The 15,373-nt window shown below is 36.6% G+C and overlaps 1 protein-coding gene across 1 annotated transcript in view; it reads left to right on the top strand.

Annotated features, from left to right (window-relative positions):
- Positions 1-15,154, top strand: part of Sugt1 (SGT1 homolog, MIS12 kinetochore complex assembly cochaperone) — a 43,462-nt gene extending 28,308 nt beyond the window's left edge. The window contains exons 11-13 of the mRNA XM_042685744.1: positions 3,540-3,630; positions 11,367-11,548; positions 14,666-15,154. Coding sequence (XP_042541678.1) covers positions 3,540-3,630; positions 11,367-11,548; positions 14,666-14,767 — 375 coding nt within the window. The 3' untranslated portion in view covers positions 14,768-15,154. The remainder of the gene's footprint in view (positions 1-3,539; positions 3,631-11,366; positions 11,549-14,665) is intronic.
- Positions 15,155-15,373: the final 219 nt, after the last annotated feature.

The raw sequence follows: 15,373 nt of genomic DNA, 5'->3' as shown, positions 1-15,373 counted from the left end.
ATACCTATATTTTTATCTTGTTTTCTACAGCACCTGGGTTCAATTTCTTAGTACCACATATACAGAAAAGGCCAAAAGTGGCGCTTTGGCTCAAGTGGTAGAGTGCTAGAGTGCTAGCCTTAAACACAGAGAGGCTCAGGGACAGTGTCCTGAGTTCAAACCCCAGGACTGCCAAAAAAAAAAAGAAAAGCACGGCTGGGAAGGTGGGTCAGTGGTAGAATGCTTGCCTTGCATGTATAACACCCCAAGTTCGATTCCATAGCACCACATAAACAGAAAAAAACTGGAAGTGGAGCTATGGCTCAAGTGGTAGAACGCTAGCCTTGAGCTGAAGAGCTGAGGGACAGCTCCCAGGCCCAGAGTTCAAGCCCCATGACTGACAAAAAAAAAACACAACAAAAAACGAAATAACCAAAGTACTATCACATAATATCTGTGAAAAAATATTAGTGCCATTTTACGTTAGTGATATTAGTCATAGTTCACTAAAGGAAATTCTAGAGATTTCTTGTAAAATGCTTGTTTTCCTTTTAGCAGGACTTAAGCATGAACAAATGTTGGTTTTCTTTTTAGCAGAATTTAAGCATGAACATTACATTAAAGATACTTTGCCTTTGGCCAGTGACATTTGTTTTATGTATTTCTCTTATTTTGAAAACAGTTCTGTTTTGAAAACATTTCTGTTCTCATAAAGAAAATAGACTCAGAAACTATAACACTTCCCTACAAACAATTAAATCATGTCCAATTAAAATATTGACTGAAATCTAGGCACATTTGCATGTGCCTGTACTTCCAGCTACTTGGGAGGTTGAGGCAGGAAGATTGCTTGAGTAATTATTTGGGAAAAATGTGAAACACTGTCTCAAAAATTTTGTGTGTGTGTGTGTGTACACATAGTACATATGCTGGGTTTTCTATGTTCGTTCTTTGTTAAGGTATTTTAAAGTACAATTTGGAGATTGTCTTACAGAATGCAGATGAGAGAAAGATGGCTAGGAATTGCTGATTTAAATGAACCATCTGAAATAAATGCAATGGGTGAATAGGCTTCTCTATATGTTAGGTATGTTTCAAAATTTTTTTTCTAGTCTGGCACCGGTGGCTCACACCTGTAATCATAGCTGCTCAGGAGGCTGAGATCTGAGGATCGCGGTTCAAAGCCAGCCCGGGCAGGAAAGTCCATGAGACTCTTATCTCCAACAAACCACTAGAAAGCCGGAAGTTGCTCTGTGGCTCAATAGTGCTCGCCTTGAGCTGAAGAGTGCAGGGACAGCATCCAGGCCCAGAGTTCAAGCCCCATTTGACCGACCAAAAAAAAAATTTTTTTTCTATTTACAAAAGTAATGATCTTGTCATAGAAAATAATTAAATTATGAATTTGATTTTTAATTTAAACCATATATAATACTATTTAGTACTATGATTAATGGTCTTGCTACACTTTTTTGTTTTGTTTTTATATTTTTCCCCACTCTTGGTACTAGAAATTGAAGTCAGGGTCTGGTATATGCTAGGAAAGTACTGTAACTCTGAACTACATGTCCAGTCTTTCTTAATTGTTGCAATAGTGTGTCCATGCTCGCCTTGAACTTGTGTTCTATTCTGCCTCCTCAGTAGTCAGTGCCACCAAACATAGTCTTTGCTAAGTTTTTAACAGTAGGGATGAAAGCATTATGCATTTTGACTATGTTAGGGATAAGAGCAGATTGTGAGGATCGCCTTGATTAGTGCAAAAGTGCTATTAGAATGCTACTACATTTTACAGCTTCGGTGGGGGGGGGAGGTTGGGGTGAGAAGTTGGGGAGGTGGGAATGGAAGGGATGGTAGGGGAAAAACAAAGGGGGAGGGTAACAATGCTCAATAGGAAGTACTCATTAATTTAATCATGTAGCTGTAACCCCTTTGTACAGTATCTTTACAATAAAAATATATATTAAAGTAATAAATGGACTTAGTCTAGTGTTCAGAAGCACTCTCTAACTTCTATTTCTTTTTATACATATGTTGGCATCAGCTGTCAAGGTGTAAATCCTACATTGGAGCTAATTCTCTTCTCTGTACTCCTGAGTTTGTATCTTTCACTCCCCAAATCCCCACTTTTAGGCCATTTTATTGCTTCTGCAGACCTTACCTTTGAGGTCTACTATCAGAGCCCTTTAGACTGTGTGGAACCTTTCTTCATCACAGCCTTCTTTTTTGAGCTTTTAGAACAAGTGGTAAATTCAAGTGGTAGAGCACTAGCCTTGAGCAAAAAAGCTCAGGACCATGCCCAGGCCCTGAATTCAAACCCCAGGCCAGCACATACACACGATTCTCTAGTCTTGAAGACTATTTCTATTCATAGTAGGTGTTTAATACATGTGGAACATCCCTAGTATTCAAATACAAAGTCTAGAATGCTTCAAAATCACAAATGAAGAAAATTTTACTCCTGACCATATATGACAATCAAAACATTGGCACTCTAAAAGTATTGTATACTGTATAAAATTACCTAAAGGCTTTTGTAAAAGGTATGAGTGAAATGTAATTATAAATGCCATCTTTAAACTTTGGTCCAATCTATAAAAATAATCTCTTTATGTGTATACAAAGTCTAAAAAAATCTGAATTGCTACTTTTTTTTTTTTTGCCAGTCCTGGGCCACAGTGGCCCTTCTGGATTTTTCTGTTTATGTGGCACTAAGGAATTGAACTCAGGACTTCATGCATGGTAGGCAAGCACTCTAAAATTAAGCCGCATTCCCAGCCCCCAGACTACTTGTCCGAGGTATTAGTAAGTTTGTTAACATTAGTTGTATTCTTGTTTTTTTAACAGAGCAGGAGTTTGAATTCACAGCTTTACACTTGCTAGCCTGGCAGTCTACCTCTTGAGCTGTGCTTTAAAGACTTGTACAATTTTTATACAGTGGAGTAAGCTCTTCCAGTAATTTCTTTAGAACAGGGTTTTTCAGTAATGGCCTTGAAGGTATTTTTGGAGTAGATAATTACATTGTGGTTGTGATAACTGACACCAAATGCCCTCTGGGTGGCAGAATTGCTCTGTTAGAAGAAAAGTAAGCATTTAGATATCAAATTTTTTTTTTTTTTTGCTGGTCCTGGGGCTTGAATTCTGGGCCTGGGCACTCTCCCTCTGCTCCTTTTGCTTAAGGCTAGCACTCTCCCACTTGAGCCACAGGGCCACTTCGAGCTTTTTCTGTGATTAATTGGAAAATAAAAGAGTCTCATGGACTTCACTGTCCAGGCTGGCTTCCAACCATGATTCTTAGATCTCAGCTCAGGCGTGAGCCACGGGCACCTGGACAAGATTCTTAATTGTAGTTTATGTGGTGTATGTGTTAGTTTTTGAAGGGTGAATTCTAGAGTAGAAACAAAATAAATATTTCATAATTCCTCGAATTTAACCTTGTGTAATTCAAGCAAACTGTCAGGGACATTATTAATTCTTATAAAATTTTGATGACATAAGAAAATTGCATTTTTACTGATTTATGTATTTTACAGTGAATAATAGATTTTATTTTGTGTTTCCTTCAGATTGAAATTAAAATGAAAAAGCCAGAGGCTGTGAGATGGGAAAAGCTAGAGGGGCAAGGAGATGTGCCTACACCAAAACAGTTTATAGCAGGTTTGTTTGGATAGCTTTAAATTCATATTGTGTTGTATATTTGAAATTAAATAGTAATGAACATTCTTTCTACTTCATTATTTATGTTGCCAAGAAAAGATAAATTAATTATAATAAAGTTATACTTTGTAATGAATATAAAGTAGCCTTTCATAAATGCTTCAGTTCCCTAATGTAAGAATACAAATGTATGGCAGCAGAGGAGTGGGGTTGTTTACTGTGTAAACGTATGATATTAGTTGGAGTTTTTTTGTTTTTTTTTTTGGAGTTTGTTTTTTTTGTGTGACTTTAATATTCTGTTTTGATTTTAAGTTAGTTTGCTGAACCTGATACATTTCCTTCTCTTCATTCCTATTTCTTCTACTGATACTATCAGGTCTTAATTTACTAGAATATGAGGGTTTCAAAGAGTAAAACTTATTTATTCTGTTACTAATTTAGAGATGAACAAAAACAGATAATGAGTACCTAAGGAAAAAAAAAACTATGAAAGAAATGGAAAACTAGGATTGATTTTTATAACCCTTTGAGGGATGAATACTGTTGTGTTGAGGTCAGTTCTCACATATGCAATAAGCAGATAAGCATTTTTCTAATGGAATAATTAATCTGAAGGACACTCTAGAAATATAACCTAAGATTGCTTTCAACTGTAATAGCCTTATTAATGAATAAAGACATTTCTTTTTGATTTGTTAGTTAATGCTCTAATTTAATGAATCAAGCTAACATTGTGTCTCAGTTACTTTCACACTTTAACTACTTCTGTAACAGATTGCTTGTGGCAAACTTTTAGAAGATGAGTTATTTAGTAGGGGAGTGTGTGGGTGTGTGTGTGCGTGCACACACACATGCCACACGCATGTGCATATTTAGAGGTAATTTTAGACACAGAAATGATAAAAATAGGAGTTTACATATGCCCTTCATTTAGCTTTTCCCAGTTATGATGTCTTAACCAGTCTGAAGTATCGTTGAGCAAGCCAGGAAATGGATATGAACAAATAATTTTTAAGAACTGAAATATTTCTAGTTGATACTTAAAAAGGTATGTTGTGTGTTTTTCTTGTGGCTGGGACCCTTTACAGAAATTCTGGGGCAGAGGTTTATATAATGTGAGTCTCTATAAATATGTTTCACTTCTTTTTTTCTTTTTTTTTTTTAATTGTGAAAATACTGTACAGACGGGTTACAATTACATGGGCAAGATAATGAGTATACTTCTTATCAAGCATTGTAGCCTCCTTCTTTGTTTCCCCTTCCCATGCCTTCCCATCCTCCTGTTTCCCCCCCCCCACACACACACACACCTCCTCCCCCCTCACTTCTTTTTTTCAGTCAGTTTTTTGGCTTGAACTCTGGTCTTGGGTGCTATCCCTGAGGTCTTCAGCTCAAGGCTAGTGCTCTACCCCTTGAGCCACAGCACCACTTCTGGTTTTCTAGTTTATTGGAGAGCAGAGTCTCACGGACTTTCCTGCCCAGGCTGACTTTGAATCCTGATCCTCAGATCTCAACCTCCTGAGTAGCTAGGTTTATAGGTGTGAGCCACCAACACCCAGCTCACTTCTAAAACAGGACACCCTGTATTGTTTCTTCTACTTCACAGTTTGCTAAGATAGGTTAAACACCTATCTTAAAAATCACCTGGCAGATAAATTGTATAGAACTACAATGCAGGACTTCAGAATCTGGGTTTGGTTCTTCTATTAACCCCATGTGTGATACTGCTTGTTGTTGCGTTTTCTAACAATAGAAATGGTCTCTGCTGACAGGAGTATCTTTGCAGTTATTTGATAATACAGTGAATGAATAAGGACGTTAGATTATTCAGCTCTCAGTAGTTCATCTCCTGTCTCCAGGTGTTGGGGTTTTTCTGAGATTAAATATCAAGGTTTTTTTTTTTTTTTTTTTAGTGTTAAAGTTAATAAGTTTTTTCCCCACTAAACTCAATACCTTAGATATTCAAGATGTTCTTTCTCCTGTCCTGTTACATTTTTGTAAGGAATTAATATGCTTGTCAGATTCCTGTGTACTGCAAGCTGTAGACTGTAGATAAGGGCAAGTCACTTAACCTTTCTGGGCCAGCTTTCTTATCTGTAAAATGGAGATTAAAACCTCTATTCCCATCCTTTCTGGGAGTCAGCATTAGAATTAATTAAATACATGTTTCCCAGCTCTTTACTTCCCATTGCAAGCATTTTTCTTTTGTTTTTGTTTTGGCTACTAATGAAAATATACAAAGAAAAAAAGTTCAATACAGGGAAGATGGATTGCTTTTTCAAAATAGTGTATTTACCTTGAAAAACTGTCCAGGGTCTTGTTGGATTTTGTTTAATATTTTCTTGAGTTCATGTGTTAAGATGAAATTTTTTTTAATATTCTAGATTAAATAAAATATACTTCATACTAAATGCATTTCCCTTTATTTCTTAGTTTTAGTAACATTCAACTACAAATATTAAAGTTCTGTGTGGCTGTTTCATATTTTCATTGGACAGTAAACAGAGCTACTCGTTATTAACACCTACTAGGTCATTTAGGGGTTTTTGTTTTTTTTGTTTTTTGTTTTTCCTTCTCAGTTGAGGGGTTTTAACTCAGGGCCTGGGCTGTCTCAGTTTTTTTTGCTCAAGGATAGCACTCTCCCAATTTGAGCCATAGTGACACTTCTGGTTTTCTAGTAGTTAATTGGAGAAGAATTTCACAGACTTTCCTTCCTGGGGTAGCTTTGAACTGTGATTCCTCAGATCTCAGCCTCTTTTGGCCAGTCCTGGGGCTTGCACTGTTCCTGGGATTATTTTGCTCAAGGCTAGCACTCTATCACTGAGCCACAGTGCCACTTCTGGCATTTTCTGTTTGTGTTGAGAAATCGAACCCAGGCTTCATGCGTGCTAGGCAAGCACTCTACCACTAAGGCACATTCTCAGCCCAGATCTCTTGAGTGGTTACAGGTATGTGCCACCAGTGCCTGACTTTAGTTATTTTTAAAGTTATTTATGTTGTAGCATCTTCATTTCTTTGGTTTTTGGATTAGCCCTTATAGTGCCTTTAGGCACACTAGGCTAGTAGCTTCTCTGTTGCAGGTAACCTTTGTTTACCCTGATGTGCCCATTTTATACTATATATATAATTTATATATAGTCATTACTAAATACTCTGGTAGTTTCAGCATTCAGGAATTTCTTCTTAATTCTTACTTTTGTTTTTTGTTTTATTTTTTTGTCAATCATGGGGCTGAACTCTGGGCCTTGGCACTGTCCCTCAGCTCTTCTGCTCAAGGCTAGCACTCTACCACTTGAGCTATGGCACCACTTCTGGTTTTTTGATGGTTTATTGGAAATAAGAGTCTCATGGTATTTCCTGCCCAGGCTGGCTTTGAACCACGATCCTCAGATCTTAGCCTCCTAATTAGCTAGGATTACAGGCGTGAGCCACCAGCACTTGGCAATTCTTACATTTTTAATGTGTAGAGATAGTAATGGGAGTCTTAACTGATAGTATGGTAGTTATATATAGTTCCTCTTTATTTCTTTCCTTAAGAGTGTCTACTTAAAGAAAGTCACATTTTTACCATTTAAATCTTATTTGCAAAGAGGACCTTGTTTTGTTATTTTTGTTTTAGCAGTATTGGGGTTTGAACTCGTTATTTTTGTTTTAGCAGTATTGGGGTTTGAACTCAGGGCTTGTTCTTGCTAAGCAAACACTCTACCACTAGAGCCATGCATGATCACAGCCTGACTAGGAATTTTTAAGAAAGCATCTTTTTTTTTTTTTTCTTAGCAAAGGCTATATTTTAAAAGATGCTCATTAGTATATTTTTGTTTGTTTCTTTTCTTTTTTTTTTGATGGGTTATGAGGCTTTAGCTCTGGGCCTCGGCACTGGCCCTGACCTCTTCAGCTCAAGGTGAGTGCTCTACCACTTGAGCCACAGCACCACTTCCAGATTTCTGGTGGTTAATTGGAGATAAGAGTCTCATGGACTTTTCTGCCCGGGCTGGCTTTGAACCATGATCCTCAGATCTCAGCCTCCTGAGTAGCTAGGATTATAGGCGTAAGCCACCGTTGCCTGGCTCAACAAATGATTCTTTAGGGCCAACTACATCCAAACTATCTCAGGGCCCAATCCAACCACCTGAGTCATCTAAAGAGAAGAGATGTGTCTTGATGCCTATGGCTCACAACTATAATCATAACGACTCAGAATCTGAGCTATCAGGATCATGGTTCATAGCCAGCTAGACAAAGGGTAGACAAAGTCTCAAGATTCATCTGTCTAATAATTAACCAGCAAAAAGCTAGAACTGGAGGTGTGGCCCAAGTAGTAGAGCACTAGCCATGAACTCAAAATGCCAAGGAACTTTAGGCCCTGAGGTCAATCCCTAGTACTAGTGTGCATGCATACATGCATTAGAACCTTTCCTCTTAACTGTGGCCTGAGGGAGATGTGACTAGAGAAGAATGGCAGAGATGTAACACTGCTGCTTTTTTTGTGGGTTTTTTTTGTTGTTGTTGTTGCTGTTTTTGGTTTGTTTTTTATTGTGCCAGTCCTGAGGCTTGAACTCAGGGCATGGACACTGTCCCTGAGCTTTCTTTTTTTTTGCTTAAGGCTAGCACTTTACCACTTGAGTTACAGTTCCACTTCGGACTTTTTCTGTTTGTGGTACTAAGGAATCAAACCCAAGGCTTCATGCATGCTAGGCAAGCACTCTACCACTAAGCCACATTCCCAGCCCGTAAACAGTTGGTTTTGAAGATGGAGAAGATATCATTGGCCCAGACAAGGGAACAGATTGTTCCCAAGGGACTTCAGAAAAGAACAGACCCTGTGACCACCTAGACTTCAGCCCAAAGACTGGACCTCTAACACAGAAACAAAAGAAATAAATTTAGGTTGTTTTAAGCCACTAAGTTTGTAGGTATATATTACAATAGCATCTAGAAAAGTAATAGAGGCAACATGTTGTACAATTCCATTGATGGGATCCAAGTCCAAACAAAGATAAAACTCATCTACAGAGCAGGCAGTCAGACTAAGGACTGCCTGCAGGGAGTCATCTCCCCAGTAAAAAGGAGCACAAGGAAATGCTGGGAAATGTTCTATGTCTTGATTTGGGATTGGATACATGGAAGTATACATCTGTCAAAATTCATTAAACTGACCACTTTACTGTGTTAAAATATGCATTATCATCATCATAATTTTTAAAGGCAAGAGCAAAAGAAAAGTAAGCATCAGGAGTGGCTGTGTAGTTTGCCTTTCCTGACTATCAGGATCCTCAGTTCATGAACTCCACTGTTCCCCTTTTCAAGTACACACCCTTCAAAAACTTCAGATCCCCAAATCTGCCTGTTCTATCTACCCATTAAGTTGCAGAGAAGCCTGAGATGGTTATGCTAAGCAGACGCCCCTGTACAGGCTGTAGGAGGGAAGAGAAACAACCCCACACACTTGAGATTCCTCTTCCTGTGTCCTTGGATAACCACAAAGTTGATATTAAGATTTCAATTTTACAACTATGAAAAGTGAAGCCAGGCACCAATAGTTCATACCTGAAATCCTAGCTCCTCAAAAGGCGGGCTAATCTTACTAGGGTGAGATACAAACTCCATGTTATTTTGAGTTGCATTTCCTTTATTATCAGGAATGCTGAGCATTTCCTCATGTGTTTATTAGGACTTTCAGAGATGATACAAGCAATTCTAATTTTTTTTAACAGATGTTTTGTTAAAACTTCCTAGACTTAGCTCATGTGACAGAGTGCCTGCTTAGTAAGACCAAGGCCCCAAACCATTTCCTCTAAAATCAGGAACAGGATAAGGATGTCTACTCTGTTCCTTTTCAATGTAATACTGGAATTCCTAGCCAGAAGAATAGGGCAAGAGAGAGACACAAAAAAGGGATTCAATTAGGAAAAAAAAGTCTTCTGGAATGTTTCTATTTTGCTCCTTTGCTTATTTATTGTATCGGTGGTTACTTTCTTGAGCTCCTTGTATATTCTGGATATTAGGCCTTTGTCTGATATATAGCTGGTAAAGATCTCCCATTCTGTAGACTATCTTTTTTAGTTTAGTAACTATGCCCTTGTGCAGAAATTTTTAGTTGGATGCAATCCCTTTAGTCGATTGTCTCTTCAATTTGCTGAGCCCCTGGAACTCTACTCCCTATGCTAATAAGTTCTGATGTCTTTCCTCCTTCCTGTAGTAGTTTCAAGGTTTCAGGTCTGATGTTGAGGTCTTTGATCCATTTTAAGTTGTTATTAGTGCGTGGTGACAAATGGATCCAATTTCAGCCTTTTACATATGGATATGTGGTTTTCTCAGCAGCATTTGTTGAAGAGACTGTATTCCAGCATACATTTTTAGCATCCTTGTCTAATTTTAGATGGCTGTAAGTATATGGGTTTATTTCTGGGTCCTCAAGGCTATTCTTTTAGTCTTTGGACCTATTTTTGTGCCCGTACTAAGCTGGTATTGTTACTACAGCTCTATAGTAAAGTTTGAGGTCTGGAATTGTGATAGCCTCCAGAATTGTTTTGTCTAAATTTGCTCTGGCTCTTTGGGACCTTTTGTGTGGTTCAATGTGAATGTTTGGATTATTTTCTCTCTCTCATTGACATTGGGATATTGATGAGTATTGGCACTGATGTGTAGATCACCTTTGGCTATGGCAATTTTCTTTTGTTTGTTCTGGATTTGGGATTAGAACCTCAGGGCCAGTTTACTGTCTCTGAGCTTTTTTGGTACTTAATTGGAAATGAATCTCAGACTTCCCTACCTGGGCTACCTTTGATCCTCCATCTTCAGATTTCAGCTTCCTGAGTATTTAGGATTACAGGCACGAGCCACCAATTTTCACAATATTCTGCTGATCAGTGCAGATGGTACTTTCTGGTGTCTTCAATTGCTTTCTTCAAAGTTTTTGTTTTTGTTTTTTAGTTTTTGTTATAGAGGTCCTTCACTTCCTCAAGTATATTCCTAGATTTTAAAAAAAAATTGTTATTGCAAATTGAATTGTTCTCCTGATTTCCTGTCTGCTAATTGTTGGTATACAGAAAAATACTGATATTTGTGGGTTGTTTGTATCCTGCTACTTTGGCAAAGTTACTGATCAGGTCTAGGAGTTTGGAGGTAGAGTCTTTCTAGGATCCTTTAGATTATATTCTGCAAATAGGGATTGTTTGATTTTTTTTTTTTTCTTAATTGAATCCCTTTTATGTCTCTCTCACCTTAATCTTCTGGCTAGGAATTCCAGTATTACATTGAAAAGCAATACAGTAGTCATCCTTATCTTATTCCTGACTTTAGAGGAAATGGTTTGGGCCTTGGCCTTGCTAAGCAGGTACTCTGTCACATGAGCCAAGCCCACAGCCTGACTAGGAATTTTTAACAAAACATCTTTTTAAAAAAATTATTGCTTGTATCATCTCTGAAAGTCTATGTACTTCAGTTAGTTTCCTGTTATTAACAATCTATTCTTATATAATGCCCCCATAACCTACACTTTGGTTTTGTTTTTCTCCAAAGAAAATCCTAGATTTTGAATGTGCTAATTCTTGTAGAAGGACAAACCTAGTTAGTTATTGATGTGTATATAAAAAAATGCTTTCCATAAACTTGTAATTCAGGAGGCTATACTGTTTGATAAGATGTTCTATACACCACCATGGTCACATTGTTTATGGATTCTTGACACAATCAAATGATATTGATTAATCACTTCTGCCTTTTTGACTTTGCAGATGTAAAGAACCTATATCCATCATCATCTCATTATACAAGAAATTGGGATAAATTGGTTGGTGAGATCAAAGAGGAAGAAAAGAATGAGAAGTTGGAGGGTGATGCAGCTTTAAACAAATTATTTCAACAAATATATTCAGATGGTTCTGATGAAGTGAAACGTGCCATGAACAAATCATTTGTAAGAATATATATATATATTTTCAAATGTAGGAATAAATCTAGACATTTTAAGAAAATAATAAGTAGATAATTTGGGACTAAACTACGTATACTATATATGGTTAGACCTTTTTTGTGAATAGATTTTGTCTAAAAATTTCTCCTTACTCTAAACAGAGTAATTGTTGAATTTGAAAACATGAAGTAGAGATGAGAAATACATTTTTCCCCTTCCCCTCCCCAAATTAGAAAAATGTATATACAAGATGCAGGGCACGGGAATCAAATACAGTGACAACAGGGGTTATACCATGGGGGAAGAACATACCAAAGAATAATTAAAAAAAAAAAAAAATCACATAGTACATTAAAAACAACAGCCACAAAGAAAAAACCTCTTGTTGTCCATATCTTGTGGTTCATTTTGCTTAGCATCATCTTATATGGTCATAGGTACATAGTTTTTGACCTTTTCTGCTTGTCTGGTAAGATTATTCTAGATGTATACTAGTTACTGAAAATAAGGGAGACTTTGGGACCTATGTTTCTTTGGGTCTGGCTTAATTAATATAATTTTTTCCAAGTCTTTCCATTTTCTAACATGGGGGGAGTGTCATACATTTTCATTATATGCAGTTCAAGATTATGGGGGACATGGCTCATGTAGTAGATCACTGCCTACTAAGGGGGAGGCCCTGAGTTCAAACTCAAGTTTTATCACTAAAACAGTCAAAATATTTACTGATATTCTGTCTGTCTTGAGGATATCATTGATGAGGATAACAGAACAATCATAATTATAGCTTTGAGCAAATAGTTTTGACACAGGACAAAAACACAGTAATGGAGGGTGAGTAAATGCAGTTATTACATTCAATAATGTAAAAAATGAACTGTCTAACTTGAAGTTAGGGACAGTAGTGGGGGAAGTGGAAGAGAATGAAGGAAGGGGTGACATTGACCAAGAAGCATTGTATTTATAACCTGACTTAGGAATTGTAAGCCCTAAGTATGACTACTTACTAATAGCAGAAAAAACACATTTGAGAGCCAGGTGCAGTGGCTCATGCCTGTAATCCTAGCTACTCAAGAGGCTGACATCTGAGGATTGTGGTTCGAAGCCGGCCTGGGCAAGAAAGTCCGTGAGACTCTTGTCTCCAATTAGCCACCAGAAAACCAGAAGTTATCTCTGAGGCTCAAAGTAGTAGAGCATGAGTCTTGAGTGAAAAAGCTTATGAACAGCACCCAGGCCCTGAGTTCAAGCCCCAACCAAAAACAAAAACAAAAAAAACAAAAAAAACCCCCTACATTTCATTTTTTATATATATATATATATTCCTATAGTTAAATAACCTGTTGTATTTTTTTTTTCTTTTTTCTTTTTTTGGTCCGGTTGTGGGGCCTGAACTCTGGGCCTGGGCGCTGTCCCTCAGCTCTTCAGCTCAAGGCTAGCGCTCTACCACTTGAGCCACAGCGCCACTTCCAGCTTTTTTTCTTTTTGCTTATGTGGTGCTGAGGAATCGAACCCAGGGCCTCAGGCATGCAAGGCAAGCGCTCTACCACTGAGCCAACTTCCCAGCCCAACCTGTTGTATTTTAATACTGGAAGAACTAGTAAAAATGCAAAATAATAAAACATGACATGGATATTTGAATGTCCTAAAATATTTTGTTATTACTCTGTCACCACATGATGTGTTCAAATAGAAAGCATATAGACAGAAAATAAATTGTAAAGAAAACTGATGAATTTAATTATATTTTAACCTTATTTATGGAATATAGTACCTTATTAAAGGGCTTGTTAAGAGGAATTTTAACCCAAATTCCTGGAATAAGTTTTAAAAAAAAGTATTTAAAGGGAGCAGTGAAGATTTAAAGTGCTCTTTTGGGAATGCTTATTCACATCTGATATCTTGAAATTAAATGCAGTTTATTGTTGGCCAAAACTGTTAATTGTTAATGTTGCATATGACTTTATGAATATGGTATAGTCCTTGGTTAGTGATATATTCAGTAAATGATAAATATGTAACCAGTTTTCCACAGAGACACTGACTTTGTCTAGCTTTATTGTATGTACAGCAATCCCATCTTAATCATTAATATATTGCATGGATTTTGACTTAGTGCAGTAAAAAATATAATAAAAAAATTTCAGAACCAAAAAATAAAACTTCCCCCATGTGCATTAAGCAGCTCGGTTGATTCAGAGAAGCTTTTAGCCAGTTTTCTGTCATTAAATGTGTGTAAATCATGGGATCTGCTGAGTGTTTCTCGGTCCTTATTTTTGTGAAAATATTTCCCAAAAAGCAAATGGGGCCTTCCAGAGTTTGGTGATCATCTCAAACCAAAAAAAAAAAAGGCATGTAATGTGCTTAATTTGACAAAGAGAATTTTAGGTTTGTTGAAAGACAGGCAGCTTGTGTTTGGTGGAATGAAATCAAGCATGTGTACCATTCAATGTAAAGAACATGAAATCTAGTTTATGTGATCAGTATTAATGTATTCAAAAGTAATTTTGTGACAGTAGTATAACCTGTTCCATATGGTTTCATGGTACAGATGTTCAGACCTACTGCATGTATGATGCAGATAAATTTGAATTTTAAGAGTATTGAACTCTGTTGTCTCAGCATTTGCAGTTTTTATTCAGCAGTCATCACCTTAAAATACAATGAAGTGCAGATACCAAGAGTTTGTGCACTTTGATTTTTAAGAACAATTTAGGAGAAAGCCTTTGTGTTTGGCACAAATGAAACATTAAACATGGATTCTTAAATTTCTACTTAACTGGCATTAAAAGTAGTTTAATTTGCTTGGACTTTACTGTATCCAGAAGATTATAGCATTATCTTCTTTGATAGACAACTTTGTTTTTATTTGAGGTTTTTTTTTCCCATATATACTTCTGTATTGATTAGCAGAGGAGTACATGGTGCTTAATATTGCTTTGAGTACCTGATACAATTAATTTACTTTTCAGGTTTCTTAGAACTTGTTAGCGTCTTTGAAAAGTCTAAGATTACGTAAATATTTTAAATAGCCTATATTTGGACCATTTTGAAAGATACTCATCCATTTTGATTTTATGGACCAAGTAATAATTTATTCTTTTTTTTTTTTTTTTATTGCAGATGGAGTCTGGTGGTACAGTTTTGAGTACCAACTGGTCAGATGTAGGTAAAAGGAAAGTTGAAATCAATCCTCCTGATGATATGGAATGGAAAAAGTACTAAATAAATAAATTTGATATCATTGTATTGCATATATTCACTAATACCCAGTGTGTATTGATACTGCATTCTTGAATTTTGAACACAATATCTTTTTCAAAGATTATACCTCTTTACAAACTCTTTGTGCTTTGGAAACTATTTTCCTTCGTGTTCTGAGTGTAATGAAGAATGAAGACCACATCTTTATTACTTCAGTCCTTAAGGATTTCAAACATGATAACCTGAATGAAGTATTATTTGCCACTAGGTAGATTAGTTCTATTAGTTGTGGGAGTGGAGAAATCTTTAATGATGTATCTTGGGTTATTGCCTTACTTTTGATCCAGTATTCTGTTAATAACTTATTAGACCTGGCAACTTTGGTTGAGCATAAAGTTTTCAACTTCATTGTTACGTTGTGTTTTCTTTTAAAAACTGCTTTTGAATGAGAGTTGTAAATACACTTTTTCTATGAAAACGTTTGGCTTATTTACCTTTTCCTTAAGTTTGTCATGAGAAATTTGAGCAGTAATCACAGAAAAGTCCCCTTTAGTTCTTTTTAAGAGAAATATTTGTCATTTGTAACTGCACTGAGATTTTGAATTCCTATTAAATAAGTAGGTTCTT

Source organism: Dipodomys spectabilis, unplaced genomic scaffold (assembly GCF_019054845.1).
Source record: "Dipodomys spectabilis isolate Male_0828 unplaced genomic scaffold, ASM1905484v1 ptg000095l, whole genome shotgun sequence".
Taxonomy (NCBI): domain Eukaryota; kingdom Metazoa; phylum Chordata; class Mammalia; order Rodentia; family Heteromyidae; genus Dipodomys; species Dipodomys spectabilis.
This window is presented reverse-complemented; position numbering and strand designations above follow the sequence as displayed.